This window comes from Carcharodon carcharias, chromosome 14 (assembly GCF_017639515.1).
Source record: "Carcharodon carcharias isolate sCarCar2 chromosome 14, sCarCar2.pri, whole genome shotgun sequence".
Taxonomy (NCBI): Eukaryota; Metazoa; Chordata; class Chondrichthyes; order Lamniformes; family Lamnidae; genus Carcharodon; species Carcharodon carcharias.
The window spans coordinates 126,854,090-126,869,679 of NC_054480.1; the positions used below are offsets into that span (position 1 = coordinate 126,854,090).

Genomic DNA, 15,590 nt, shown 5'->3' on the forward strand with positions numbered 1-15,590 from the left:
GATCAGGAAGGGCAAAGGTTGGATCCCAGCCCACACTCAGTCAGTCAGATTCTGTGCTGGTTGCCTTTGTCAGTTTGTAAGTCAGGATAGGATGAGAATCTGTTGAAGAGTCATACGGACTCAAAACGTTAACTGTGTTCCTCTCTGCAGATGCTGTCAGACCTGCAGAGTTTTTCCAGGTATTTTTATTTTTGTTTAGGAGGGGAATCAGCCGTAATACCCTCTAATATCTGCATGCTTTCGTCTAACCGAAGCGCATGACCTGGTGACAGGCACACTTCATTTGAACCAAATTGTTGATAGCTTTCCAAGAAAGCTTGCACTGAGATAACAGAAAATGTGCAAATCTTCCTGTCCTACACATTTCTCCAGCCACTCCTCTATCCTCACTGTGCTAAACTGAAGACTCATCATGTCTCCGGCTCTTAACACAAACTTTCCCAAGATCCCAAAGATTGGTGGTGCTCCTTCCATCCCTCAGTCTTCCCTTCCACCCCCCAGCCCTTAACAGTCTGCAAGCTTTCTAACTTCGAGGGCAGTGTCACTCTTATCCATTATTCCCTGATTCTGACCTCTCTGAACATTCCCTGCATTCTAAAAGCACTTCATTAGCTTTAAAATGTTTTTGGGCATTCTGAAGATGTGAACGGTGTTATGTAAATACAAATCTTTCTTTCTCCTTGCGCTGCCTGGATTTTCATTGTTGCCTCACTGGTGGCCGTACCTGCAGCTGTCTGGGCCCGAAGTTCTGGAATTCCATTCTCCACTCCTCAAGACACTTCTTAAAACCTACCTGTTTGATCAAGCTTTTGGTCATCTGTCCTAATTTCTTCTTCTGTGGCTCAATGTTAAATTGTTGTTATGCTGTGAAGCACCTTGGGATGTTTTCCTACATAGGTGCAGTATAAATGCAAGTTGGTGTTGGTGTTGCTCAGTCTCACTGCTGGGTTTTAATCTTGGTTTCTGAAACTTGAAAATGGCATGAGATCTGTGCTGTAGGGTTATTCCAGAGGGAGCAGATGGTTTGAGGACATTTAATTGTAGAACATTGGAATGATCAGCTTCACGTGGAATATCAGGGAGCCTCAGCACAAGTCAAAGTCCAAGAACTTCAAGGAACAGAAGTGAATATTTGGATATGCCCTGGGACTGTTGGGAAACCTGCTGGACTTTCCTGAAAATGAGCAAACTCAGATGGTGATTTCTCCCTGACTTTGTCTTCCAGGCAGTCTTCACAGATCTTGAGGTATTGGCTGCAATTTTTGCCTCGGCAATACATGATGTTGACCATCCGGGAGTGTCAAACCAGTTCCTCATTAATACCAGTGAGTACTGTCCCTAGATGACTAAAGATGCAAGGGGTGTAAACCATCAGAACTCTTTATTTATGTTCCAGTCTGTAACTCACTCCCAGGTATCTGTCATTCAATATATAAACCACCCTGAACCCCTCGATTAGATTCCAGTCTGTAACTGACTCCAGGTATCTGTTATTCTATATATAAACCACCCCGAAGCCTTCGATTAGATTCCAGTCTATAACTCACTCCAGGTATCTGTTATTCTATATATAAACCACCCGAACCCCTCGATTAGATTCCAGGCTGTTACTCACTCCTGGGTACCTGTTATTCCATATATAAACCACCCGAACCCTTCAATTAGATTCCAGTCTGTAACTCACTCCTGGATATCCTTATTCTATATATAAACCACCCCGAACCCCTCGATTAGTTTCCAGTCTGTAACTCTCTCCCGGGTATCTGTTATTCCATATATAAACCACCCCAAAGCCCTCAATTACATTCCAGCCTGTAACTCACTCCCCGATTATTGTTATTCTATATATAAATCCCTGAACCCCTCGATTAGATTCCAGTCTGTAACTCACTCCCAGCTATCTGTGATTTTGTATATAAACCACCCTGAACCCCTCAATTAGACTCCAGTCTGTAACTCGCTATAACTGTTGCTCCAACTATAACTTCTTAAAATAATTGTTAGTTATCTTCTCTGGAAAGATGAAATGTATTTTGTTTTAAATATTTTGAAGGATTGAAAAATCTGTAATATATGGGAATTTTTTGTTTTATGCAATTTTTTGATTACTTTTAAATTGTTTTTCTACTCTCCACCTCTGTCTTTATTGACTGCCTGTTTCCTTCTCTGTTCTCCCTTTATCTGTTTCACTACTCTTTCTGTGTCTCCTCATCCCTCTTCTCTCGCTTCTGTCCCTTTTACTCTTTCGTATCTTCCCTCCCTGTATCTTTCTGCCTCTCCCATTTTTCCCATCTCTCCCCATCCTTCATCTGATGACTATCTTTCCCCTTATTGTTCTGGCCTCCTCCACCTTGCCCTCACCCCCTTTGTCTCCCTGTCTATATCACTCCTCTTACTGGCTCTATTCACTTGAATCCCTCTATCTTTCCCCCTCCTCTTGTCTTCCGCTACCTCTCCCTGTCTTCCTCGACCTCTCTGTTTCCTCCCATTCCTCATCTCTCTGTTGTGTTATGCAGACTCTGAATTAGCACTGTTGTACAATGATACCTCAGTATTGGAGAACCATCACTTGGCTGTGGGCTTTAAATTGCTCCAGAAGGAAAATTGCAACATTTTTCAAAACCTGACCAAGAAACAACTCCAAAACCTTCGCAAAATGACCATCGACATGGTGAGTGCAACTGCTTCACTCTAAGATCTGGCAAAGACCAAATTCAATCATCAAGCTGGTCCCTCTAGGTACCCTTCTTGGCCAGCCCAGGAACCTACTGTTATTTGACAGATTAATCAAAGCCATTTGCCTCTTTCATTTAAAAAAAACATTATTTTCCTAATCTCTGCTTAGAATTTACTTTTCATGAATTAAGTTTGATATCCTTCTGAATTACTTTGAAGTAATGTTCCAAGTTCACCTTATCTCAAACATTTGGTATTTGGTACAGTTCAATTAGCTTCTGCTTAAACTTCTGTCTCGACCATGGAGATTGTATTTCTTTAATCTGCCCTCATAATACAGCTCTGCTGCTCCCTTTTCAGTGCATGGACTTGGAAGACATTACTTAAAGGTCTGAGCATCATATTATGAGCTTTGAGGTTTTGTAGAGCTTGTACCATCTGTATATTCCAACACACTGTTACGCTTGTTCACAGCTTCCCCAGGTATTGAAGGTGTGAATCTCTGGCCATTTCCAGGCTCCAAAGTCCTCCTTTGAAATAGGTCCCTGATGAGGAGACTGTCTCTATAAAAGGGGTCCCTGATATGGAGACTCTCGTGTTTTTGAAATTGTTTTTGTCTCTCTTTCTCTAATGCTGCTTTATCCTGACCTAGGTCCTGGCAACAGACATGACCAAGCACATGAACTTGTTGGCAGACTTAAAGACAATGGTGGAGACAAAGAAAGTTACAAGTTTAGGGGTCTTACTGCTGGATAACTACTCCGACCGGATCCAGGTACAGACACCATCCTCATCCAGCAATTCTGCATCATCCAGTTGTTAAATTCCGAGTTGCCTATAAGCAAATGTTACTTGTTTACAAACTGGTTTCTATTGTTTCAATTTTTGGTGATGCCTTTTATGCAAATGTATTAACATTTAATGATTATACATGAATAACTGGAGTCTTAGGGTGCTACACTGTCACATACTACTGTACCCTAGTGTTATACAGTGACAGACCTGTCCCCACCAGTACTGTACCACAGTGTTATACAATGCCAGACCTGTGCCCACCAGTACTGTGCCCCAGTGTTATACAGTGACAGACCTGTGCCCACCAGTACTGTACCCCAGTGTTATACAGTGACAGACCTGACCCCACCAGTATTGTACCCCAGTGTTATACAGTGACAGACCTGTATCCACCAGTACTGTACCCCAGTGTTATACAGTGACAGACCTGTATCCACCAGTACTGTACCCCAGTGTTATACAGTGACAGACCTGTATCCACCAGTACTGTACCCCAGTGTTATACAGTGACAGACCTGTCCCCACCAGTACTGTACCCCAGTGTTATACAGTGACAGACCTGTCCCCACCAGTTCTGTACCCCAGTGTTATACAGTGACAGACCTGTCCCCACCAGTACTGTACCCCAGTGTTATACAGTGACAGACCTGTCCCCACCAGCACTGTGTAAAAATTTCACCCGAGTACCATGGCCCTTTCGTAACATCCTGGTGACAGCTCTCTCTCTCTCTGTGCAGTGACTGGGAGCTGGGGAGAATATTGAATCACAGCCATTCAACTTTACACTCAGGTTTTTGTTGTTCCTCTCCATAGGTTCTCCAGAATATGGTGCACTGCGCTGACCTGAGCAATCCCACCAAGCCGCTGCATCTTTACCGGGCGTGGGTGGATAAAATAATGATGGAGTTCTTCCAACAGGGAGATCAAGAGCGCGAACGGGGAATGGAAATCAGCCCGATGTGTGACAAACACACAGCTTCCATCGAGAAGTCCCAGGTTAGTCTGCAGAATCTCTCTCACTGCCGAGGAATGGGGACAAGTGTTAGTTTTGCCGACTCTCCAGGATTTATTCCTGGAGATTCCAGGGAAAAAGTCCATAGGGGCATTAAAACTACTTTGTGTGGTTTTATCATTTTGTTTGAACATTTTAATTTATTACTTCTAAGTAAATTGAGTTGGGGGACAGAAGGCAAGATTGACAATCCAGAAGCTCCAATCTAGTAACAAAGTGTCTGTTGGTTTCCTAATTGGCTTTAAGAAGGCAGAACAGGAAAGGATGTACATGTTGGGCCACCAGTAGCAGGAGAGTGGCGCTGGGACACCGTTTCATGAAACCTCCAGCATAACATCCAACCAGAGCTGGCAACCACTAGTCAGATCCCAGCAATTTATTTTCTCTCTGGTTTTTGTACCAGTTCTGATGAGGCTGAACGTCTTGCCTCTGGGTTAGAAGTTTATGGGTTCAAGCCTGCTCTTGAGATCATAATTGTGGACGCACCATGACGACACGAAACTCAGCGTTTCGAGGAGAAAACTCACCACCACCACCTCGGGGGCAACTGGGTCTGGATGTTAAATGCTGTCACTCAGTAACCCTCTTCTCCCTGCACCCAGCCCCCACCCCCAACAGCACTCTCTGTTACTGACTGTATCTCTACTGATGTTAATGATTGTACATCTTCTGATGTTAGTTCCACTCCCTAACAGTGATGGATTTGTTCAGTTCCACAAACCTGTTTCCCCAATCAGGACATCAGCAGTCACAACTTTAAAAAAAAAATTTGAAAGTAAATTGGCAGGAAAAATCGAACAATTAAAATAATCTCCAATTACGATTGAGAAGCAAGCTAGTTCTGAATGGGTGAGTCTTATCCTGTACCTTCATTGCCCTCTAGTGGCTATTTCCTCAGTATTTTGTCATTCAATCGCTGCATGTTTGGGTTGCCAACCATCCAGGTTAGGCCAGGTGTATCCAGGGATTAAAGGTGAATTTTCTGGCCACCGTTGCAAGTAATTCTGGGACGGAATTTTTCAGTCGGCATGTGGGGGGTGGGCCCGACATGCCGACACACAACATGACGCGCGATGACGTCGGGCATGCATCCTGACATCATCATCGCGCGCCATTGCGATATTTCGTTCAGCGGGCACGCACCAGAATCAGCTGTGCACCCGCCGAAATGTAAACAGCCTATTGAGGCCATTAAGAAATTAATTGAAGCACTTGTGAACACTGCCCCGTCCAACCTTAAGGTTGTCGGGCAGGCGAAAAGCCCAAGCGGCCTCTGGTTTTTCAGGAAACCTCATCCACAGGCGGGATAAGGTTTTCTGAAGCTTTCATAAAATAAATATATAAGTTTGCATAAATATAAAAACATGCCCCCTGCTCATTTGAGGGGACCTGTTTAAATACATTTTTAAAACATTTCTTTAATTATTTTAATAGCCATTCAATCTCCCTGAGACAGCTCTGAGCCTCAGGGAGATTGCTGCGGCGTGAAAGAGCGCTGGCCCCGACCCTCCCTCCTCCCCACGCCCACACAGGTAGCTACCAGTCGCATATTACGCTGGGCAGGCCTTAATTGGCCCACCAGCGTAAAATGGCAGCATGGAGCCAATCGTGGGCGGCAATTGGCTCCGCCCACTATAGGAAAAATCCTGCCCTTGGAAGAAGAATCAAAGAAAGAAATGGACATGGCATCAAAATATTGTGCTTTTTGTTTCTCGACTTGAACACATAATCCAGGCTGACACTCCCAGTACAATACTGAAGGAGTGCTGCCCTTTCAACTGAGCATAAAAGTACTCTCAGCCACTGTTTTGATGAAGAGCTGGAGAGTTCTCCACGGTGTCCTGGCCAATAGTTAATCCTCAGCCAACATCACCGTGAAAACAGATTATCTGGCCATTATCTCTTTGCTGTTTCTGGGATCTTGCTGTGTACAAATTGGTTGTTACTGCAGTGACTACACTTCAAAAGCACTTCACTGGCTGTAGATTGTTTTAGGAACCAATCCTGAGATTGGGAGAGGCGATATATTTCTTTGTTATTGAGAATTTAGTAACAAGAATATTGCGGATGTAAAATAAAAGCTGTTAGGCTGAGTGGGATAGTTGGAGGCAGGATGCCATGTAACAAAATCTCCAGGAATGTGTTTGTGAGGGGTTGGGGGTTGAGACAGTTTCTGGGTCACATCCTATCATAAGAGGGTGCCAATCCAGGTATTTCCTCTGGTTTTGTTGGGGGATTCCAAACAAGGGGGCATAACCTTAAGATTAGAGACAGGCCATTCGGCAGAGAGAGCGGGGGGCGGGGGGGGGGGGGGGGGGGGGGTGATGTCAGAAAGCACTTCTTCATATAAAGGGGAGTGGAAATCTGGAACACCCCCCCCCCCCCTCTCCAAAATGCATTGAGGCTGGTGTCAATTGGGGCTTTAAGATTGAGCCCCATAGACTTTGGTTGAATATGAGTAGGAAGCAATGGTGGGAAAATAGACGAGTAGCATTGTGGTTATGTTTCTGGCCTTGTAATTTAGAAGCCTGAGTAATGAAGCAGGAGTTCAAATCCCACCATGACAACTGGGAAAATTAAATTCAATTAATTCAGAATAAAATTTGGAATAAAAAGCTCATGTCCGTAATGGTGACCATGAAACTACTGTTTTGTCATTAGAAACTTACCTAGTTCACTAATTTAGGGAAGGAAATCTGCCAGACCACCTGGTCTGGCCTACATGTGACTCCAGTCCCACTGCAATGTGGTTGACTCTTAACTGTCCTCTGAAAAAGCCAAGCAAGCCACTCAGCTGTATTCAAGAAGGTGGCTCATCACCACCTTCTGAAGGGCAAGTAGAGATGGGCAATAAATGTTGACCTTGCCAGTGATGTGCACATATCACAAATGAATACAATGAATCTGAGGGAGGATTGTTAGACGGATTTTTGATGGACAAGGGAATTGAGGTTTATGGCAGGCTGACCGCAGTGTAGAGTTGAGACACAACTAGATCAGTCATTATCCTATTGAATGGCGGAGCAGGCTCGAAGGGCCAAATGGCTACTCCTGATCCTAAGTCCTATGGTTAGCCATGATTTGAGGGAACAGAGGGGCTGAATGGCCTATTCCAAATTACTGAGAGGAGGAGAAATGGTGTAAAATGTAACAAGATTCCTAATTAGATTTTCCTTTTCCTCCTGTTAGGTTGGATTTATCGATTTCATTGTGCATCCTCTCTGGGAGACCTGGGCTGATCTGGTTTATCCTGATGCCAAAGAAATATTGGACAACCTGGAGGACAACCGCGACTGGTTTCACAGCATGATCCCTCGCAGCCCGCCCTCCCCAAGCTCTCTGAGCTGGGACGAAGGCAGTAAAGTGGGCGGCGACAATTTCCTGCTTAATGCTTCATTGAACAAGGAGGGGGCAAGCAACAGGAGTATAACTGCCAGCTCCTTCGACGAGATGCACAGCTGCAGCAGCCCAGACACGGACTTCTCCGAGTCCTCTGAGACGGTGGAGTCCAGTCAGCCGAAAATAGGCAGCCCGTTGGCCGGACTCAAAACGTATCACAGCGAGGTGAGCAATTCCTCCCCCGAAGAGGGCAGTTCCAAGGATTCAGGGAGCAGTACACCAGAGAGCAGGTACCAGCCACGCTACACTTACCCTAGCTTCAGGCAGACGGCCCAATCGGCACAGGGAGAAACCAGTCAAACTCCAGAGGACACGTCGGACGAGTCTGGGGATAACAAAACACAAGGTCTTGTAGAAGATGAACAGAACGTTTCAAATCTTCCACTGGGCACCTAACAAGATGGAGACATTGTGTATTATATAATAAATTCATTATTTTTCTGGTATCAAAGCACACAAATCAGCTGTTGCTTTAAGTGTCAAGCTGCTGGGATCTTCGTTGCGAGCTGGTTGAGGAGGCAGGAGGAAGAGACAATTTGGCCGGTGGCAACCACAACAATGAGCAACCAAAAGAAAAAAAAATGAACTGTGCGGTGATTTTTTTCCTCCCTCTCTCTGGGCGAGGCGGGGGGAGTATTTTTTTTTAAAAAGGAGATCGCAGGCAAGCAACGGCGCCAAACTAAACCTGAGGGAGGAGTAAAGAAAAGTGGACAGAGTCGGGAAGAAATGTAGTGAAACCAGCTTGGAGAGCGAGTTTTTATTTTTCATTTTTCTTTTTTTTAAAATACCTTCAGCAAAAGTAAACACTGAGAAGGAAAAAGGGTTTAAAATATAGCCGGGAAAGAGGGTGCAAGTGGCAAAGGAAGAGCTCAGTAGTCGCTGGTCTGCTGAGAACTGTCGCTCGGACTGGAAAGGGTTAAAATGTTGGATCGTGACACTGAGTCGAGCACTGCACTGGACTAGACTGGAGGACACAAGAAATCAGATGTCTTTTTAATTGAATTGTAAGCTGTCAGCAGCGTGACGAGACTTTTATTCGGGTACAAAAAAACATTGAAAAGGGTTCGTCGATCCTTTTTTATTTAAAAAGTGATCTGTATTTTTCTTAAATGAATATTTTTAGCAATTTTTTTACACAATTTGACTTGTGATTATGTGATGGATTGGACCATGTTGACTGGTGCCCTTGATGTAAGTCTGTGTGTGTCTGTCTCCCCCTCTGTGTATCTTTGTGTTTCTGCATCTGTGTGTTTCGCACTGTGTACCTTTGTTTGTGTCTTAGTGTGTGCCTACGTATCTGTGTGTGTGTGTGTGGCAAGTGTGAGTGAGGGAGTCTTTGTGGGCGAGTATGTATGAGTGTGATTGGGGGTTAAAGGTGAGTGATGGGGGGGATGTGTGTGTGTCATTGGGGAGGTGTGAGTGGGAGGATGTGATTAGGGGTGTGACAGGGGAACATTTCACGCTGGTTAAGGTGCAATTTCAGTTTCCTTGTACGGTCTGCCTCTCTCTCTCTCTCTCTCTCTGCTCCCAGTACATCATTTGAAATTCCACATTAATCATCTGCCCAAACACCAACTTGTACTAGTATCTAAGTTAAAAGGTAACACTGTGTTTTGATCAATTAATTGAGGGGAGGGAGGAAATATTTACCAAACAGCAAACAAAACCTCATTATTGTGGACTCAAAGGGTGCAATTTAATGCCCTCCCCCGGGGTGAGTTTGGAGGGTTTTAGTCAGGTGGGAGGATGGCAGATGAGGGCATCGCCACCTTCCTGCTTCCACCCTGATTAAGCCCAAGTGGGAAAGCCTGTGGATGGCCTTCCTGCCCACTTAAGGGCCTCACCCTGCCCCTGATTGTATCAGTTCAATGGTGGATTGGAGACTCAACAAGCAAACCTGTGTGGGGTTTCTTGCTAGGTCCTAGGGGCGGGGTCCCTTGCTCAAAGGCACTCGATACCTGATCAAGGGACCATGCCTCAGGTAGGAGAGCCCCTTTGGAAGCATCCCCCTGCCCTTGCTGCTGACCCTCCTCCCACTATCACTCACCTGTAGCCTGGGTCCCTCCTCCATCCTAGGCCTTGTGTGGGTGTCATACCAGCAGCACCAATGCAGTTGGCAGCGCTGCCGTTCAATAGAATTGCCAGCTTCTGATTGATCAAATCGGCACTTGATGAGGTGGACCTTCCCGAAAAGAGGCAAAGTGAGGCTTTTGCTGGCTTTCCAGCTGGCGGGCGAGACCCCCGTTGCCTCCATTAAATGCCTCCCAATGTATGGGGGTGGAGGGGTTTCAGGGAGCCCACCCTCACTGGGATAGGGGAGGGCAATGGGGACATCTTCACAACTCTTATTGACAACATGATAGGAAGATGATTTAGGTGGAGTTTGGAGACCATCACTAACCTTTGAGCCAACCGAATGGAATAAGAGGCTGCTTTCACAACAGTCATTGCAAAGGACGCCTTGGTGTATTTTTATGCCTGGCCTTCAAGATTATCATGCACCTTGGAGATCAGTGTTTGCAGCGAGGTTGAGGGAACTTCGAATGTGCTGCTTAGCCATTCAAAAACAGAGATATTCCAACAATAGGTTACAAATTAAAGGAGAGACACTGTTAATTGGATAAACTGAGGTGAGAATGAAGTTGTCTGTTATTGCTCTGCATTAGTTTGAATGAGCTGTCTTACAAAGTATTTACAGCACAGAAATAGGCCATTCAGCTCAACAGATCTATACCAGTGTTAATGCTCCTCTTCAATGAATGATAGAACTGAAGTCTAATCAATACATACTTTGTAAGCATTTAATTACAGAGATAAACACTGCACACAAGCGCCTCCTAACTTAACCAGCATAGTTTCAAGCCTGTTAGATATAGAAGCACAAATGAATCTCCAGGTTATGCCCACCACCTGAATACAAATACGCAATTAAAATACAATTAACATTCCCATTATCCAGCATTTTTTTTGCTCCCTTGGTGTTTATCCAGCTTCCCCTTAAATGTGTCTATACTATTCACCTGATGAGTTCCACATCTCACCACTCAGTAAAGAAGTTTCTCCTGATTGCGTTTTTTGGTGACTATTTTATATTTATGGCCACCAGTTCTGGTCACCCCACAAGTGCAAAAATCTTCTCTCTATCTACCCTGTCAAACCCTTGCATAATATTAATGACCTGTATCAGGTCACTCCTCAATCTTTTTTCTAGAATAAAAAGAGTCTCAGCCTGTTCAAACTTTCCCATAACTTTTCAGTCCGGTATCATCCTAGTAAAAGCTTTTTTACATCTTCCCCGGCGGCTCTATATCCTTTTTATAACATGGAGACTGGAGCTGCAAGTGTAGTCCAAGCAAAGTATATGGAGACTGAAAAGAAAGCCCCTTTCTGTCTTGGACCTCCTTGCTGTCGCGAGAAAACAATATCTCAAGCTGATTAAAGTTGCGCGGCAAAACCAGGGATAATTGCAGCAACTGAATTCCTGACACATGCTTGAAATGTAGGAGATGGAAACAAAGGCTACCAGTAAGGGTGGGCAGGGTTTGTAAGCATTTGTCTTCAATCAGGATTCCAAAAGAAATAGGGCATTCACACCATGCGCAGAGATACTTTAATGGTCAAACTCCCTATTCTCCCTACCTCCCACATCCGGATTAATTCAGGTCCCAAATTTACTTTGAGATGCTTTCAATTCGTCGAAACCAAAGGTCAGTTTTTGAGCTCTACCAGTCAAGATGACCCCCGCCCACCTCAACCCCGATGTGCTTCAATCTCCACCTGACATTCCCATTTTGCCCAAACATCATTCCATTTGCTGTTCTGCACATACGCTTGTCCAGCGTATCCGTTTCACGCTCATCCAGAGCGTGACTTTAGCAAGGCTGTGGAAGGGGAAAACCACAGTGTGGAGTAACAGTATTGAAATCCGAGGTGGCGGACTTTAAAGCAATGAAGTATCTCGTTTTAAAGGGGTGGTATCATGCACAATTTGGAAGGCCAACTCGAGGATCGAAAGCTTGCTACACGACCCCTTTAATGCTTATAAGGTATGTGATACTGAGCTTGATTGTGGCAATGCTTTAGAATAGAATGACTTCTTTGTTTGCGTTAGGCAGGTAAAAGGTCATTTGAGGGGCTGTTTCAGGAACAAGGTAGAATCTAGCGGACCGGTTCTGTCCAACAGGATCACACTTTGACATCTGTTTCTTTCTGACTCTAGTAGCAGCATCAGGGCCTTCAACATGCAGGAAGGTCAGAGGTCAATAATAGCAAGATTGTGAAGGTTTTTTTAAAAATGATTCGTTCTCGGGATGAATGTTGCTGGCGAGGCTGGCATTTATTGCCCATCCCCTATTGCTTCTTGAGAAGGTGTCAGACAAGCCCCTCTTTCCAAATTGCTGCAGTCCAAGCAGTGAAGGTGACCTCATGGTGCAGATAAGTCAGAAGTTCCAGGATTTTCCAGCGATGGTTGTCGACTGGGATAGGTGAGCCTTCGCTGTGACCTGATTCAGAGCCTAGGTCACGGTTTGGGGGCTGTCCATCTGCTATTACTCTTTGTTGGGGATCACTAAGCCACTTCCAAGGGGAGTTAAGCATCAACCAGTTTTTGACGTGTTCATAAACATAATGTTTGTCATTGCAACCATCTCCCTTCTGATTATCCCTTGGGCAGCAGATGTTTTCCCTGAGATTGGAACCATTCACTGTTTTAAACAGCCAACTGGAAAGGGAAAAATAACTTGGGCTTGTGTCAAGCCATTTGTATATAATCCATCAGCTCAATGATTTGGATATTCCTCTTGAGCTCAAGAGCTTTGAGTTTGGATCAAGCTTGGACCCCTTCATTCACTGTTCTAAAGTAGATGAACTGTGAAAAGTCTGAAATCTCTCGTGAATGTCTCTCCGGTTGGCTGACTGCAGGAGGAAAGTGCGATGAGAGCAGAATCTCAACACTTCTCCATGCAAATCAGTGGTTAACCCATATCCTGACTGGTCTCCTGCCTTATAAAGACAGCGGTCAGCCTGCTGAAAGAATCCAGAACAACTCGCATTCACATTAGACAGTTCCAAGTTCCTGTTGGAAAAAGTCAGTAGGTCTAACAGCACCTGTGGACAGAAGAACAGAGTTAACGTTTCGAGTCCGTGTGACTCTTCTTCAGACTTCACACGCTCTGAAGAGGAGTCATATGTTAACTCTGTCTTTCTCTTCACAGATGCTGTTAGACCTGCTGAGTTTTTCCTGTATTTTCTGTTTTTGTTTCAAATCTCCAGCATCCGGAGGATTTTGCTTTTATCCAAGATTCTGTTTCTGCGCGAATGCTTTTAATTGCATTCCCTCAGATTGGCAAATAAGCTCTGAGAAAGTTCTCTCATTCTCTTCGGCACGAGAGTGGAATTAACCCTTTCCCCTTGCAAATAAGATGAGGTTCAACACCTGGCAGGTGGATCCGATTTTTTTTCAAATGCTGTCCTTTAATTTGGAGCCCATATCTAAAGAACCCCAGCTCTCGATGGGGCCATGTGCCTTTGGAAGAGCCTGCCATTCAATAGTCACCATCGGTTACTGTCATCTGTTAACTCTCAATGTTAAGGCAAATTCAGCCTATCTCTGGTACACTTTACATAGCTTGCAATTGCTGCAAGTGAGACACTTAACATACTGTCACACTTTCCCAGGCACCCTTAGTTAATAGAAGAGAATTTGGTTTATCCAGTAAATCAATAGCCCTCGGGCAGCTCATTCTCCGATACAACACTCCACTCTTAAACACGAGTCATCCATCTCAACGTGAGGAACGCACGGAGAGTTCCAGTTGTAAGATCCACAGTGGCCTCAAGTTATTTTTTTCTTACTTTAACTCTCCCTCCCATTCCCCGCCCTCACTTTGCAAGCTCAAACCTTATCTCTGTGCCACTGAGTTTCTCTTAGACATTGGGCATAGGCATAAGTGCTGCCATGCGCCAACCGAGGCCAGAATCCGAAATGAAGCACTAAGCCCTGACGCTACGCCACATAAGACAGGGCAAAGTGGTCACTGGATAACTGAGATACGTGGCCACCCCACAATCGCCAGTGCCACCAGCATGCTCCCTGTCTGTATCCACTTAGCATGTGCCATTCCATCTTCAAGCAACCTTTTAATGGCCTTCCGAGCTGAGCTCAGTGCACACATACACGTGTAAAGAAATGAAACTTGGTTTCCCATTCATTACAGAACAGAAGCAGAGCAGATCTTATCAGTCAAAGAAAATGTCTTTTCACGCAAAGCTTTTTAACAAAGGAAAATATTTATGGCAGCATGGGAGAGGTGCCAGCATGGAGTTAATGGTTCACAATCACTTTGTTATGTACAAATATTAATGACCAAGATACATAGAATTTTTTTCAGCACTCTCGATTTTAACAATTTCTTTCCCCTCGCCTGTTTTCAATTTGTATAATTGTTGTAATTAAGTTCATTATTTATTCCAGTCTGTATAATAGCATCTTTCCTAGGGAAGTGGTGCGGGGGTCCCTGTTAAGCTCTGATTTAGAGTATGACCAGTATCTATACCTGTAAGTTGTTGTAGATGTAATATATGCACAAACTGCTGAATATAAAGTTTTCAATAATATTCTGATTGTCCTTGTGTTATATTATAGGTCTTGGACTGTGCCTTAAACTTCTCTGAAGTTTTTTCCTAGTGTTTATTGACCTACATTGTTCCCGGTCCTGTAATGCCTCAATGTTAAAATTCTCAACTTCATTCCTCAATCTCTCCAATGGCCCTACATTGGCCTCTTGACCTCACAACTCTCCAAGATCGCCCCTGCTCTTCTTCAAAGTAGTGCAGTATCACCTGAGAGGGCAGATGGGGGCACAGTTTAACATCTTATCCAAAAGACAGCACCTCCAATGGTGCCACAACAAGGAGCTCCAAAGATGTTATTGCCTGCCCAGTGCCAGAGTTAAGGACATCTCCTTGTGACAGGAGAGGAATTGGAGGGGGAGGATCCAGTTATCATGGTCCACAGGGGAACCAACAACATAGGAAAAACCAGGAATGATGTTCTGCAAAGAGAATTTGAGTTGCGGACCAAATTGAATCGCAGAACATCAAAGGTAATCATCTCTGGATTGTTACCTGAGCCAATTGGCACAGGGTTCAACAGATCAGAGAATTAAACATGTAGCTCAAAGAGTGGTGTGAGAAGGTGTTTTGATTCATAGGGCACTGGCATCAGTACTCCGAGAAGAGTGAGTTTTTCTGTTGGGATGGGCTCAACTTGAACTGGGCTGGGACCAGTGTCCTAGCCAATCATATAACCAAGGCTGTGGGCAGGGCTTTAAACTAATGGGGGATGGGGGGAGGGATCAGCTGAGGGGAGACTTAGAAATCTAAAGAGAAAGGTCAAGGTATCAGAACAGTGTAACTATGTGAGTAAAGACAAGGAGAGTGGGACAGGAAGGGACAAAGAGTTTAACAAAAACTGTACATCAGCAAGTAAGGTCATTGCAGGGAATGGAAGTAAAAAAATGAAATTATAGGTTCTTTATCTGAATGCATGAATCATCTGTAATAAGATGGATGAATTAGTGGCACAGATAGAGGTAAATGATTTTGATCTAATTGCCATTACAGAGACATGGTTATAAGGTGATCGAGGTTGGGAAATAAATATTCTGGGGTACACAATAGTTCAGGAAGACAGACAGAAAGGCAAAGG

The 15,590-nt window shown here is 44.5% G+C and overlaps 1 protein-coding gene across 11 annotated transcripts in view; it reads left to right on the forward strand.

The window, feature by feature from the left end:
• The window catches only part of LOC121287200 (cAMP-specific 3',5'-cyclic phosphodiesterase 4C-like), a 286,241-nt gene extending 271,744 nt beyond the window's left edge, over positions 1 to 14,497 (forward strand). For all 11 annotated transcript variants that reach the window (XM_041204851.1, XM_041204854.1, XM_041204853.1 and 8 more), the window contains 5 exons: positions 1,226 to 1,325; positions 2,517 to 2,671; positions 3,329 to 3,451; positions 4,285 to 4,467; positions 7,673 to 14,497. In XM_041204851.1, the coding sequence (XP_041060785.1) occupies positions 1,226 to 1,325; positions 2,517 to 2,671; positions 3,329 to 3,451; positions 4,285 to 4,467; positions 7,673 to 8,278 (1,167 nt within the window). In that variant the 3' untranslated portion in view covers positions 8,279 to 14,497. The remainder of the gene's footprint in view (positions 1 to 1,225; positions 1,326 to 2,516; positions 2,672 to 3,328; positions 3,452 to 4,284; positions 4,468 to 7,672) is intronic.
• The last annotated feature ends 1,093 nt before the right edge of the window (positions 14,498 to 15,590 follow it).